This window comes from Vipera berus (genome assembly GCF_964194415.1).
Source record: "Vipera berus genome assembly, chromosome: 7".
Lineage (NCBI taxonomy): Eukaryota > Metazoa > Chordata > Lepidosauria > Squamata > Viperidae > Vipera > Vipera berus.
In genome coordinates this window covers 77293954-77309818 of record NC_138209.1, presented here as the reverse complement: position 1 = coordinate 77309818, position 15865 = coordinate 77293954, and the positions used below count along the sequence as shown (strand labels likewise).

The following is a 15865-nucleotide window of genomic DNA, read 5'->3' as shown; positions in this document are numbered from 1 at the left end:
GGTGAATGTTTGCAGGCCGCAGATTAAGCCAGGAGGAAAGAATTGCACGGAATTAACTGAAGCCAAAAACGCCATTTCTATTTTTTTTTCTTTTTTGTCCCAAACACATCGCAATTTTCGCATCCGCTATTTCTTCCTCAGTTATACAGTAACTTGTGTGCTTTGTGCAGAAAAGAGGCGGCACGCCGATCTGATGCCGCGTTTTCAACGTCCATCTGAACAACAATTACATTCTGAGACATGATTAAACACAGAAGGTAATTGAGTATAATTCTGTTGTAGATTCGAGGACTACCTGTCCAGGAAAAAAGAAAAATGGAAGCAGAAGAGAAAGGGAGAAGATTTTGATGGGTACGTAATCATGGTTAGAATTTATCCACTGAAATCCTTGGGTTTCAGTTATGTAGTTAGGACTAAATCTTGTTCTGAAATGGTAGAGGGTTTCCTGCCTGAGCAGGGGGTTGGACTAGATGACCTCCAAGGTCCCTTCCAATATTGTTATTGTTATTATTCTTTTATTCATTAAACATGAACCTCAGTCAACTGAACATTCAGATTGACTGGCAGTAATGGTTGACACGGGTTGCTGCCAGCATCCTAGGTATCAACCAGGTATTATTATTGTTGTTGTTGTTCTGACGTCTTTAATGAGGTGTGACTTAAGCGTGAGACAATGCTGATTTATTTTCTAGGACTTGCAGGGTTCCAATTAGATGGGGGAGATTTCGGATATTGATTATTTGATTCCACAACTCCATGGGTTTGGTGTTTTTTTTACAACATTTATATCATTACTAAGCCAATGATTATGGAATTGGTCAAGACTGCAAAAGTGTGGTTTTAAACCTATAACATGAACTCACAAAATAAGGCTACAAAATCTCAATACTTGAAAATATTTCAACACTCATGTCACCAATAAACTCTTCCAAGTCTGATCGACTGAATTAAAGTGTTGAAGATACAACAGTGGGGCAAACAAAGGCACGAAACAATAGAATTAAGAAAAACAAACTGTATATATATATATATATATGAGGGACGCGGTGGCTCAGTGGGTTAGGACGCTGAGCTTGTCGATCAGAAGGTCGGCAGTTTGGCGGGTCGAATCCCGAGTGCCGCGTAACAGAGTGAGCGCCTGTTACTTGTCCCAGCTTCTGCCAACCTAGCAGTTCGAAAGCACGTAAAAATGCAAGTAGAAAAATAGGGACCACTACGGTGGGAAGGTAACAGCGTTCCGTGCGCCTTTGGCGTCTAGTCATGCCGGCCACATGACCACGGAGACGTCCTCGGACAAGCGCTGGCTCTTCGGCTTTGAAACGGAGATGAGCACCGGCCCCTAGAGTCGGAAACGACTAGCACACATGTGCGGGGGAACCTTTACCTTTATATATATATATATATATATATATATATATATATATATATATATATATATATATATATTAAAAACCCTCAATAGACAGCAATATTTCACTTGTCTCTGCAAATTCTTAAATTGTAATAAAACCTGCTTTGCTGGGTTGTTTTGTGTCATCCTGATGTTCATATGTTGTGAAATGTATAATGGAGGCTGCTATCTTATTAAGGATAATTTAGTCTCTTACGCTAATTTACTATCTCAGAAATACCATTTTCTTTGCCAGATAAGAGTTGTGCACTCGTGGTGAAATTTTAACACAACAATTCTGAATGTTATAAGACTCTTTTTTTCCTAACTTGTTGAATTTACCTTGAACATTTTAATTAAAATTCAAACTCATAATCCAAGCATTATTCATTTTGTCTATAACATGTTATTTACAACATGGTAGCAAGATAGAGGGCAGTGAGTAATATCTTCTTAAAATGTACTTGAAGGTTCAAACAGCAATCAATCAATCAATCAATCAATCAATCAGGAAGGTTTAATAGTAGGCCTCTTTAAACCAATACATTAAGAACATGTTTATTTTCATTTTTCCAACGTTGCTGATTAACATGAAAACAGAAGATTTTCAGATCATCAAACCAGTTTCACAATCCGCTAATATATATATATATATATATATTTGCATTTCCCAGAAATAACCCTGGCAAACATTAATTAGATGAACGTCGGTGTGATCATTGAACAATATAAGGCATATTTACATCATCCTTACAAAACAAACACACAGCCATACACAAATCCTCCTAAGGTTCAATTCCAAAGGCATTTAACAGTTATCATCTTGGCAATGAACAAAATATTCATCCCAGCAGCACACAACCTTTTGCACCCTTGTGTGAGCTAGTTGTCCCTATCGTGCTCATACAAAATGGAAGCTTCCTTCATTGTGTTAACTTTGAAAACTGTGTTTGCACCAAATTCTACCCCTGTATCCTTAGACCAGAGGAAAGGAACCATGGCCCCTTTGTGACTTGTGGACTTCAACTCCCAGAATTCCTGGCTGGCTCAGGAATTCTGGAAGTCCACAAGTCATAAAGGGGGCCGTAGTTCCCCACCTCTGCCTTAAAACCTGAGTCTTACCTATTAAAATGGCTGCCTCAGGAATTCTGGGAGTTGAAGTCCACAAGTCATAAAGGGGGCCGTAGTTCCCCACCCCTTCCTTAGAGCCATCCTTTTGCGCTCTGGAACTTTATATCACTGCTATTATGTGTATAAAATGGTGAGTGATCTGATGATATATTTATTCCATGGATGAGAAGGCTGAAGCCTCAAATGTCTTGACCATGCATTTGTTAACTATTATAAAAGGATCTAGGTTTTATTTTTAATTAATTGTTACCCTTTAAAAAAGAAAGAAAGAAAAACAGTCCACTCGTGTCCTATCCAACATTCAGTTCACAGAAAGAAAGAAGACCCAAAACTCCGAGGAGTAGACCCACACGAAACCGGCAATGGAATAGACACCTAATGCACCACGGACAGGATACTCAATACGGAAAAACTATAGCCCATATTTTTGTAACAGTTCAGATTGCCATGGACGTTTTCTTTCTGGGAAATCATCAGGGATGTGGATATTTTTAAAATCCTGGATGCATTTTTTCATCTCTTCTTCAACGCTGAGCTTCTCACAGACCTTTTTCTTGGAGAGGTTTGTTTCTCGGGACTTACTCATGAGAGTCTGGAAGAGTTCGCTGTTCCGACGCTTATCCGGTGGAGGCATTTTCTGGACCGGAGCCTTCTTCGATGGGCGATCCAATGTCAGAGTATTGGGCTGGTGGCCTGTAGGCTGCTGGGTGCTAGTAGCGTTCTCTTGAGGCGTGCCCGCTTCGGAATGACTCTCGCAACTGGAGGTGGACAACTCGTTGCAAGAAGTTCCACTCTCGCTTCCTTTGTCCGTCACCTTTTCGTGTTTCCCATCTTCGTGATCTGGTTTAGGAGACACATTTCTCTGGGGCGGTCCTAATAAACAAAAGGGTTCGGATTAGTAGGAGACACAAGCAATTTGCAAACATTTAAAATATTTTTTTTTAAAAAAACAACTATAAAAGGTCAGATTTTTTTTAAAATCCCATTTATATCCCGCCCTTCTCCGAAGACTCAGGGCGGCTTACAATCTAAAGCAGAAATCAATGTGCTTAGCAATGTGCTTAGATGCTTGGAGGAAGGGCCCCCGAAGATCTTGCTTTCTCGCTAGGGTTGTGTAAGAGAAGGAATGACAGAACCCGGGGGCGGAGTCAAAAGAGGGATCAGCCTAGAATCCCTAGGTAGTCATAAGTGGATTGTCTATGGAGATTCTCAGTTGTCCAGGTCGTAGTTATCCCATAAGAGAACAAACCCCAAAAGACAAAATTCAGCAGTCTATCTGCATTTGAAAGACAATGGCCGCTCTTTCGAAGACAGCAAAATTGACATTTTGGGCAGAGAGGACCGCTAGTTTGAAAGAGGGGTCAAAGAGACTATCTAGGTCAAAACTTAACAGCCCTCCCTCAACAGAGGGGGAGAGATACAACATCATCTATCTCCAGTCTGCCACACAGTCCTTTCAACAATTCCAAGATGGCTCCACACCCATTTGCTCTACTCAGGTGACCCTGAGGGCACAGATAAACCTCCAAGTGGCCTCGACAGCTCTCTAAAAGAAGGGTTAGGGTTAGGGGAATCCTTGCATTTGTTAAGTTGGTAACATGGTTGTTAAGTGAATCTGGCTTTCCCCGTTGACTTTGCTTGTCAGAAGGTTGCAAAAAGGGATCACATGATCCCGGGGTGCTGCGACCATCATAAATGTGAGTCAGTTGCCAAACGTCTTAATTTTGATCATGTGACCACGAGGATGCTGCCACGGTCGCAAGTGTAAAAAAATGGTCATGAGTCGCTATTTTCCATGCTGTTGTAACTTTCAACGGTCATTCAATGAACCGTTGTAAGGCCAGGACTATCTGTATAAAGAAGTAAAAGAAAAAGAAAATATAGGGTTTGTACCGAAAGTTGCAGAACAGGTAAATAGAGCAATGTAGAATTTGGCCCCCAAAGCAACAATCAGCGCAGATAATGTGGTTATGTCAACCAGCCATGATCAGCTTTTCTGTTTTAAATTATAACACGGTGTGAATTTCATCCCATTTGCCCACATTCTCTCCCACTTATTAAAACCAAAATTCACAGCCCATTTTAATCACTCAACGTGTTCTTCTTCGGTTTCCACCTTAATCAAAGCTTGTACGCTTTCGCAATTACATGTTCAGCATTTGTTACATCCTTCATTTCCAAATTCTGCCTTACATTGCTCAAGTCCCATTATCCTTTTATCTGTATTAAATCTTTCTCTTAATTGTGCATGTGAAAAGCATTGGAAAGTTCCTCCACGGTCATTGTTCTCTCGACTTCGTCTTACGTTCTCCCCCTTCCTTTACTAATAAATCTTGATATGTTGCCCATTTCTATCTGCTGTTTCTCTCTCTCTCTCTCTCTCTCTCTCTCTCTCTCTCTCTCTCTCTCTCTCTCATTCTGAAGGTGGAAGGAAATAAAACATAACTGCTAGGAGAGGAATAATTGACCAGAAAGAGTCAAGTAGCAAGACTTGTATTTCCTAGGAATACCCAAGCATGAACCAAACTTAGAACACAGAACTTAGAATACAGAAATTGGAAGGGACCTTGGAGGTCATCTAGTCCAACCCCCTGATCAAGCAGGAGACCCTATACCAGGGGTAGGCAACCTCGGCTCTTTTATGACTCATAGCTGACTCAGGAATTCTGGGAGTTGAAGTCCATGAGTCATAAAAGAGCCGAGGTTGCCTACCCCTGCCCTGTACCATTCCAGACAAATGGATATCCGATCTCTTCTTAAAAACCTCCAGTGACGGAGCACCCACAACTTCTGGAGGCAAGTCATTCCACTGTTTAATCCCGGCGAGGGACACCTGATCCCCCTTTTTGTGACCGTCTGACCAGCAAAGTCAACGGGGAAGCCGGATTCACTTAACAACCGTGTTATTAAAGAAACAGCTGCAGCGATTCACGATTAACCGCCGTGGCAAGGAAAGGTCGTAAAACGGGGCGAAGCTTGCTGAAGAAACGTTCTCACTTAGCCACAGAAATTTGGGTGCTCAATTGTGGCAGTGAGGCAAATTGATGGACTACCTGGAATTCCTTTTAAGCCATGTAAAAGGGGAGGACTAGATGTCCTTTATGTTGCCCTATCCTTCGGCAAAATGAGCTCTGCCCCCGTGTTTTGAGGCAGAGCAGAGATGTGGCAACATTCGCTAAATTCCCTTACACAAAATTCAGGCAGCATTTGCAGGAGGTGGCTTATTATTACACAGAGTCCTTAAAAGGCAGAAAGGTTTATAGGGCTGTGTGTTTACCAGCAACCGCATCTCTCACACACAAAATACATTTTTTTAAAAAAAAAATCTTGCCAAAGTGATTAAGAAAGCCAAGGTAAGCGGATAATGAGATGAAGAACATGGCCTAATTGGTCGTGAAATGTCAATATTTCAATAAATGTGCACCGGAAGTTTATAATATTGAATTAGCCTCTCTCTGCTTCCATTCCTCCTTGCAAGCTATAAATCAAGAAAAAGACAAATTGCCCACTGTTGCAAAACATTCATATTCTGATTTATCAAAAGTCAGACAAACACACGGAACAATATGTTTCGGGGAGATAAAGAAAACGTATTAAAACAGCTCGACGTCTTAGGCTAATGCCATTTAAGACTAGGCACGGGTGATCTTTCTTATTTCAATTTGCCATCTGTTCCCAGAGTTCAGCATTGTGCGGCGCATGAAGTTTTGGCATTAATCTAGTCTCGCGTTAAGACAACCGTTAGCAAATTGATTTGGGATTGAAACAAGATTCAAATGCAGGGAACAAATTGCTCTTCTTAAACCAATGCTATCCCACCCATTCCTGCTAAACTGGAATTAAGAAACTGGGGAAAAAACATGATTACGTGAAGCATTAGACACAAGGAATCTTGCAATAGTGGCGAATATATGTAGCTCAGATATAGGATGGGGGTGGAAGTTCGTTCTCCGAGCTTGTGGGTTGGTTTCCGAACGTTTTGCTACCAGGCTGGGTAACATCTTCAGCGGAGTCTAAGGGATGGCAGTGTTGATGTTCTTCTGTTCATAAGGGCTTCACCTGTGTTGTAGACTGGAGATAGATGTCGTACCCCAAAATTGAGCAGCCCTCTCTCAACAGATGGGAGGAGGGAAGGATATAACATCATCTATCTGCAGTCTACCACACAGTCCTTCCAGCAGTTCCAAGAAGGCTCCACACCCATTTGCACCACTCAGGTGACCCTGAGGACACAGACAAACCTCCAAGTGGCCTCAACGACTCTCCAAAAGGAGGCAAACAACCAGCTCTCTGCAAGGAGTATAAATCCTTCCATTCCCCACCGTCCGGTCAGAGCTACATCAGAAAGTCCAGTTGCCTCCAGACAAAGCACCTTTGAGGTTCAATTTAATTATTTAAAATAATTTTTGAAAAATATTTTAATTTTTGTCGTTCACGTTTCATTCTGCCCCTCCTTTGGCATCCTTTCGTTAATGATTCTATTCCACCATTTCTTCAATAGTAAGGTAGCTCTTGTCCCATGGTGAGCTGGCCACAACAAGTTGGCCTTTGCAAATTGACTACTCCAGATTCCTCTGAGCATAAATTGTCTTCTTCTTCCTAGGTTGCGAAACACTTGTCTTCAGAATATAGTTTAAGAAATATTAAGGAATCTGTAGACGGATTTATGAAACTGAGTAAGCTTATCAATGGATTTTTAAAAAAGCTTCTGAGAATGTTTACGCCAATGGGAATCAGCTGTAAAATATCCACTGCAAATTGCCTGGGGGAATGTTTGAAATGCTCAAAATGATACACGCGTATTCATTTAATAATCCTCTTTTTACAATAATGTTGTAATGTTGCCTAATGTAGCCTAATTCTCAGATTGCAAATGAAGGGCTCCTGATTAAAACACAATGCTGGGACTGGTATTTATATGCCTAGATATTACAAATATGGGATAATTGCATCCAGCATGTAAAACTACTATCAAGAAGATTAATGAGCTTTGTTGCAAACATCAGCCCATAAAAATAAACATTATTACATTAAGCACCTAATTCTATTAGTAAATTATTTCTTGGCTCCTTGAAACAATATGAACATGTGCAGACTTACCAAAGATACTGCTTTGCAGTTTCTGCCAATATCATTGAAAGATGTGTACAGAGGAGTTTTTGAAAAGTCATAGTTAACCGTTTTAAGAAAATACGATTTGCAATCCTGAGTCGTAGGCACGACAAAGCAAGACAAGAAACTGGCATTTATTTCCAGTTTGACTGCTGAAAGGTTTTGTAAAACTTGGCCATTAAAGTTACAACTTGTGTAATAAAAGAGATAATCTGGGGGGGGGGAGAGCATACTGTACATTCCCCTATTTAATCTGTCCTCTTAACCATAAAAGTTCCTGAAAGTCCAGGCAACATCTGCTTCTATGATAGCAGAATATTTTTAGCAGAACGGATCAACAGCAAAAAGGGATCTTGATTGTAGAAACAGCTGACAAACAAAAGCTCAGTTGGCTGACATGGACCTTCCTTTACATTTCCAAAGGCAAATAGATGAATTACTCTTGGAGCGGGGGGGGGGAATGATTTCAAGACAGATTTTTTTTTAATCTATAGAAAACAACATTGATTATATAGTAGATGCTTAATTACAAGGCAGGGAACAAGTTTTCCTGTGAACAGTGAAACTCAGCAAGAGAAAAAACAGATGGCCTGCAATGGAATATTTCATTCCTTGAAAAGAAATCAAAATATAAAATCTCACAGCCTGCATTTAGGATAGGATAGGATAGGATAGGATAGGATAGGATAGGATAGGATAGGATAGGATAGGATAGGATAGGATAGGGCGAGGCAGGATAAGATAAGATGATAAGATAAGATAAGATAAGATAAGATAAGATAAGATAAGATAAGATAAGATAAGATAAGATAAGATAAGATAAGATAAGATAAGATAAGATAAGATAAGATAAGATAAGATAAGATAAGATAAGATAAGATAAGATAAGATGGGATAAGATGGGATGGGATGGGATGGGATGGGATGGGATGGGATGGGATGGGATAAGCTATGGCAAAGCAAGGCAAGACAAGACAAGATAAAATAAGATTTACTGTGGGCACACTAGCACACATTAAAAATAAAATTCTGTTGCCTGCTCACAAAAATGTACTGTCCATCTTGAATAGTACACACACACACACACACACACATATATATATACATATACACATACATATACATATACGTACGTACATACGTATGTATGTATGTATGTATAATATGCAGTATTCATATATGCTGCCCAGTCAAGCTGACTCAGGAACACAAAGAAATACAAATAAAAAGTAACACCCATAGACCTCCCCTCAGACAAAATTGCAGCCTGAACAAATTACTAGATCCCCACATTGCTTGTCAAAGGAAAACTGGAAGGCAAAGAGAGTTGATCCATTTTAATCTTCAGAGATGAGCACAATTGGAATTCAACTCAGGAATCTATTGGCAACCAGTAACCACACCACAGACGTGAATTGCCTGAGATAAGCTCTCATTGTCCACAGCCTGACCATCACATTAGGGACACACTAACACCAGTACCACCATTAAAAAGGCACCACAAAGAATGTTCTTCCTGCATCCATTCAGAAAGCTCAGATTGCCCAAAGATTTGCTTCCCCTTTGCTCTGCCCTTGCTGCTTATCACAAGCGTGTCGTTGGCATATCGCACCGATATACAGGCCATCGTGAACCCTGTTGGCTCAACTGAAACCTAAGATTGCAATTCTCCTTTCATTTATCTGAGAGTAAGCCCCATTAAATTCAGTGGGCCTATCTTTGAGTGGCCAAATTCAAGGGTCCAGGATGTGATCCATACTAATTCAGCTCAATATATTAGCTGTCTAGGCTAAGGGAAGGCTAAGGGAATTTAACAGAATAACAGAGTTGGATGGGACCTTGGAGGTCTTCTAGTCCAACCCCCTGCTCAGGCAGGACACCCTGTACCATTCCAGACAAACAGTTGTCTAATCTCTTCTTAAAAACTTCCAGTGTTGGAGCATTCACAGCTTCTGGAGGCAAGGAGTTCCAGTGGTTAATTGTTCTAACTGTCAGGAAGTTTCTCCTTAGTTCCAGGTTGCTTCTCTCCTTGATGAGTTTCCATCCGTTGCTTCTTCTCCTGCCTTCAGGCACTTTGGAGAAGAGCTTGACTCCCTCTTCTTTGGGGCAGCTCCTGAGATATTGGAAGGCTACTATTTATTTCTTTTAAATCAATCAATCAATCAATCAATCTTTATTTACTGTTTATTTATTTAAATAAAGAAACCAATATTTTATTTAAGGCCTTAGAACAGCAGACCCCAAACTTTTGGGTGCCAGGGACCTGTTCCACAGAGAGAGGTTTTTCCGTGGATCGGGGGCGTGGGCCGTGGTTTCACCTGCTGCCTGCTAAGAGAATCTGGCTTCTCCATTGAACTTTGCTTGTTAGAAGGTCACCAAAGGGGGGGGGGAAACATGACCCTGGGACGTTGCAATCATCATAAGTACATACAGAATATTTTATTTAATTAACGGATTTGTTCATCACAGGTATTTTTATGTGGCCCAGCTTGAGAGGACATCTGAAATGTATGAAAGTAAAAAAAAAAAGGATCGAAATCTTAAGACATAAAACATGGTCGGTATCCGGCAACTGAGATACCCGTGGCTACCCAATGTCAGAGCTGAACTCTCAAAAGTTGGAGAGTTGACTAATGGGAGCCAAAAGAGATTTCTTGAGAGTCCCATCTGCGCATAAAGGGGGGTGACTGGCAAGGAAGGGCATCTTAGATCAGGGGTCCCCAAACCCTGGTCTGCGGACCGGCACTGGGCTGTGGCATGCCAGCAACCGGATCACTCAAACTGTTCTGTACCAGCCTACTACCGGCCCTGCAGAAAAGGCAGGGACAACCCCTTTACAAAACGGCAAGAGGCTGGAACTAAGCCTGCCAAATTTATTAACATAAAACAGAGCAAACAGAGCAAACACGAACCATGAAACAGGAGCTATTCAAACGGTTGCCTTCAGCAAACCAGCCCTCCCACACATTCCCCTTTTAAACAGTTCAGGGCGTGGCTTCTCTCTGCCTCCTTCCGAGGTGCCCCATTGCCTTCCTCTGTTTACTCCTGATTGACTGCCTCCTGCGTTGGGCGTCCTTGAACAGGGCCAGCTGTGGGTCATCTTCATCCACGCTGTCAGGCTCACACAGCTGGGTCTGCATCGTGACCAGGTGGGAGGGGGCTGGCTGAGGGCTCTCATCAGCAAGCTCTCCAACACCCCCCTCCTCCTCCTCTGAATCGTCCGACCCAACTGCCGAACCCACAGGCTGACCCTGAATCACAACACAACAAGCACAGCCCCATCCATGGGATGCAGGCAAAATCACTCCTCTCTGGTATGCGAAAAAAAAACTTTCTGCATGGAACAGGTCCCTGGTGCCCAAAAGGTTGATCCTATTTTATTTTCTACTTCACACATTTCAGATGTCACCTCCAGCTGGACCACATAAAAATACCTGTCAGAAATAAATTCATTAATTTTTTTTAAAAAATATTTTGTATTTCATCAGATCAAGAAAAGGATCGTTCCCCCCTCCCCCCACCCTACGCCCCCTGAGTACAATGCCCTCTCTGGTATTATACGAAGCGGGCCGTGGATCCAGAATGTTTAAATAAATAAATAAAACTTTTAAAATACACTGTAATTGTCTTGTGGCATCCGTTCCTGCTTGGCTGACAAAGCTTAGCTTGTTGAAAGGGGTGGAAATCAGATCTCGAGATTCTTGTATATATTGCAGTGTGAAGCTACTGCGTGATCTTCTGAAATACACCGCCTTATCAATTTTCTGCAGAATTATTTATAGCAATAATATATAACATTACTTTGCTTCCCCCAAAAATCCAAAGCCCAGCAAATTTTCAATTTGCTAGAAACTTTTTCATATTACCAGTAGGTCATCAGCTGCTCTAATTCCAAACCCAAACGCAAGCAAACAGCTTTTTTTAAATTTTAAAAAATCGCATTTTACAGACCTCTCTGCAAAATTAACTTACGCTGTATCTCAAAACCAATATTCTTTCCTTAGCTGTGAGATCAATATTTACACATCCACTTGCTTTTAGATTTGTGACACATATTACATTTTGATTGCTGCTCATACCATTAAAAAGCAGGCAGTTTCGACTGTAATCTGCCATGCATTTTTAAACAGTGACCTACGATATAAACCTCAATAATAAAAATTCTAGGGAGGATATTCTCCTTGACTTTGCTACCTGAATGGAACACTGCTCAATTTCCTAGACGAGCTTTTTAAAAATTTATACCAGCAAGTGCAAAACACTCTTTGCCATGCAAAATGGAAGGGGTTTTTTGCTTTTCTCCTTATTTCCTTTGTATCTTAATATCCTGATTAGTCCTTTTTCTCATCGTTAAATATGTTCACATGCCTATGATCTTTTACTCCAATTACTGACATTCGGCTTCGTGTCTCTTTCGTGTTATTTATGGAAAGGATCAGCAACTGAGTGACCCTGGACCAAATCCAGAGTTACAGAGCTGGAAGTGTTAAAAATGTGCAGAAAATGTCACATTTCTGATGACAAGACATGCAAGCAGGGCATTTTCCATGCCTTGGTTTCAAACCCTTGCCTTGTTTTTCTGACGATTGAATTGCTCATCAAGACTTCGTGGGCTCCTGCTTTTTACTGGATTTTATGAATATTTACTGCAGTCTTCACTGGCAGCATAAAAGTTGGCTTAGTCACGTTTGGTGAATGGGTATTTTAAAATCTTCGTTAAGGTAATGAAAGCGGGAAAAATAAAGAAGCCAATGGAGGAGAACATTTGTAGCTCAGGGCTGAAATGAAGGGTCCTTGGTGCTCTCTGAGCTTGGCAGTTTTCTTGAAGACGTTTCATGACCCAAACTAGGTAACATCATCAGTGCTAGAAGGCAGTAGGGTTTGCAGAGAGGAGGAGGAAGAGGAAGAGGAGCAGGAGGAGGAGCAGGAGGAAGATGACGACTGTGGGGTCCTTGGTGCTCTCTGAGCTTGGTGATTTTCTTGAAGACGTTTCATGACCCAACTAGGTAAGAACATCAGAAGGGAGTGTGGTTTGTAGGGAGGAGGAGGAGGAGGAGGAGGAGGAGGAGGAGGACTGTGGGGTCCTTGGTGCTCTCTGAGCTTGGTGATTTTCTTGAAGACGTTTCATGACCCAACTAGGTAAGAACATCAGAAGGGAGTGTGGTTTGTAGGGAGGAGGAGGAGGAGGAGGAGGAGGAGGAGGAGGAGGAGGAGGAGGAGGACTGTGGGGTCCTTGGTGCTCTCTGAGCTTGGTGGTTTTCTTGCAGATGTTTCATGACCCAATTAGGTAACATCATCAGTGCTACAAGGGAGTGGGGTTTGTGGACCAGAGAAAAAGGAGAGGGAGGGAGGGAGAGAGGGAGAGAGGGAGAGAGGGAGGGAGGGAGGAAGGGAGGGAGGGATGGAGGAGGAGGAGGAGGAGAACTGTGGGGTCCTTGGTGCTCTCTGAGCTTGGCGGTTTTCTTGCAGAGGTTTTGTTACCCAAACTAGGTAAGATCATCACTAGCAGTGATGGTGTTACCTAGTTTGGTAATGAAATGTCCTGCAAGAAAATAGCCAGGTTCAGAGAGCACCAAGGACCCCTCAGAAGGAGAAAGCCTCAAAATAAGCTTCCCTTCTGGTGAGTTCATCCATGCAAGTTTCTCACCAGGGTTAAGGGTGCAAACAAAATAACTGAGTAGTGAACCTCCACGGGTCCACCATCCTTATTTCTCAAATTTCACACAGCAGTTTTACACTGTCGTGCAAACCTTCTGAACTGCTGGACTCTGTCTTCCCACTTAGGGGCCCAGCATGCCATCCAGGAAGGAAGGACGGAAGGAAGGAAGGAAGGAAGGAAGGAAGGAAGGAAGGAAGAAAGAAAGAAAGAAAGAAAGAAAGAAAGAAAGAAAGAAAGAAAGAAAGAAAGAAAGAAAGAAAGAAAGAAAGAAAGAAAGAAAGAAAGAAAGAGAAAAAGATGAAAGAGAGGGAGAGGGGAAGAAGATAAGATGAGAGAAGATGAGATAAAATAAGATAAATGACTATCCTTCCATTCCCCACCATCCAGTCAGAGCAGAAGAAGCTTCTTGGATGAGAAGCAAAACGTCTTCAAAGAAAAGCCAGAAAGTCCAGTTGCCTCTTGAAAAGGCAATCATGGGACAGCCATGACCTGGAGGACAGAGAATCTCCACAGACATGTCTACAACAGATTACCTCCACAATATATCCATGCAATCAGTTCCGCATGTTCTACTCCATAATTCTGTCAGGGAATTTGTTTTTTTCTACATTGGACACAGGCAGAGCCAAGAGTTGAATCCCTTTGATCAGGGGTCTTCAAACTTGGCCCTTTGGTGACTTGTGGACTTCAACTCCCAGAATTCCTCAGCCAAGCAAGCCTGGCTGAGGAATTCTGGGATTTGAAGTCCACAAGTCATCAAGGGGCCAAGTTTGAAGACCCCTGCCTTTGATTGTCTCACTTGTGGAATAACATTTTTTTCTGATACTATTTTCCTTCAGAAAAAAACTCTTCCCGTTTTAGATTAAATAACCTTTATTGTCATTTTTTTTACTGTGGGCACACATTAAAAATGAAATTTAGTTGCTTGCTCCAAACGGTACACATATATAACGCACATTTAAACATGGTATGTAGAACATCTGTGTAATAAACTTACACCCTTACATGGACAATATAGCGAAATAAAAATACGTCATTTTGTGTTTCTTCCACAGTATTGTGTCACACTAAAACTCGGGGGTTAATGAACTGTTTCACATAGACTGATGCAACATTTGATTTTTTAAAAAAAATAAACAAATAAATAAAAGTAAGAGAAATAGGCAAAGATGCCAAAGACATAACAATTACTGTTTGCAATATTATGGATTTCTTCATATAGTTAGAAAATAATTGGGCCACTGTTTGTTAAGAGAAAGCATTCCATTCAAATCTCTGCGGGACTTAATCCGTGGCCTTTAGCGTGAGGGGGAGGGTGGGGGTGGGAAATCACCAATATATTTTCCCTAATCAACACTGCAATATTAATGAGCGCAGTTGGGGGTCTAGAGCATTGAAAACTCACAGCAGGTAATGAAAATGTCATTCAACTTAGTCTGAAAATTCACTTTTTTAAAATGAAGAAATGGACATTGCGGGGGAAAAAAAGACAGCGTAGAATAACCAGAAAGCCTGAATTCCAAATTAAAGGGCAAAACAGATACTCCTTAGATGATCTAAGATGAAAACATTTCCTGAATTATCTTTGAAGCAGAAGTGGGGGTGGGTGAGGGAAAGCCACGAAACCGTGCATTCATACAGTAGACTACTCTTTTTTTAATACATCCAATTATTCTAAAAGCGTTTAACTTTTATAGAAGAAGAAGAATTATTTGGCAAAAGTATTAGGAAATAATTAAAGCCACTTCATTACAATGCAGCTGAAAGAAGCTACAGCCTATTATTGTTACAATGGCTAGCATCTGCAGTACAGCAGCATATGCAAAATAGAAAAAAATGGACTTCCTCTGAAGTTAATTATGCATAAGAGAAACAGCTTCCATTCTTTACTAACGTACTTCAGTGTAGGCTGCATTAAAGTCAGTACGACTTATTCTGTATGACCATTAATGTATTCATAAAGTTTTAATCTGCTTTTCCAGATTAAAAACAAACAAACAAATCGCAAACTGAGATGCAATTAGAAGCAATTTTGCAATAAATTAAAAACAACTGCAACCCTAATAATTCAATTAAAAACCAACATACTTAAAACCGTAAGTAGTTGAACAACTAAAATCTACACCATTCGTGAACTCACACCGAAAGTAATTTCAAGTGAAGTAAAGCAGCAATTTAATCAAATTCCTGATGGATACTGTATGCTTTATGCCTGTAGCTTTTTTCTTTGGTTGGGATCTGTGATGTGTGTCATGGTTCCGACAGATGAAACTCTTCAAAAGAACTTCGAGGCATTGTTTACCTTAAAGAATCTTTATTTGAGCAGCAAATAACCACTTTCTTGGTGTGTTTTTTTCCTTTGAAAACATTTCCCTTCTCATCCAAAAATAGAATAGAAGAGAACAGAAGAGAAAAGAGAATAGAATAGAATAGAATAGAATAGAATAGAATAGAATAGAATAGAATAGAATAGAATAGAATAGAATAGAATAGAATAGAATAGAATAGAATAGAATAGAATAGGGAAAGAATAGAATAGGGAAAGAATAGAATAGGGAAAGAATAGAATAGAA

The 15865-nt window shown here is 40.9% G+C and overlaps 1 protein-coding gene across 1 annotated transcript in view; it reads right to left on the bottom strand.

Annotated features, from left to right (window-relative positions):
* Nucleotides 1–2933: 2933 nt before the first annotated feature.
* The window catches only part of KCTD8 (potassium channel tetramerization domain containing 8), a gene marked incomplete at both ends in the record, with an annotated part of 31233 nt that continues 18301 nt past the window's right edge, over nucleotides 2934–15865 (bottom strand). Inside the window, one exon of the mRNA XM_081333237.1 lies at nucleotides 2934–3394. Within this exon, the coding sequence (XP_081189363.1) occupies nucleotides 2934–3394 (461 nt within the window). The remainder of the gene's footprint in view (nucleotides 3395–15865) is intronic.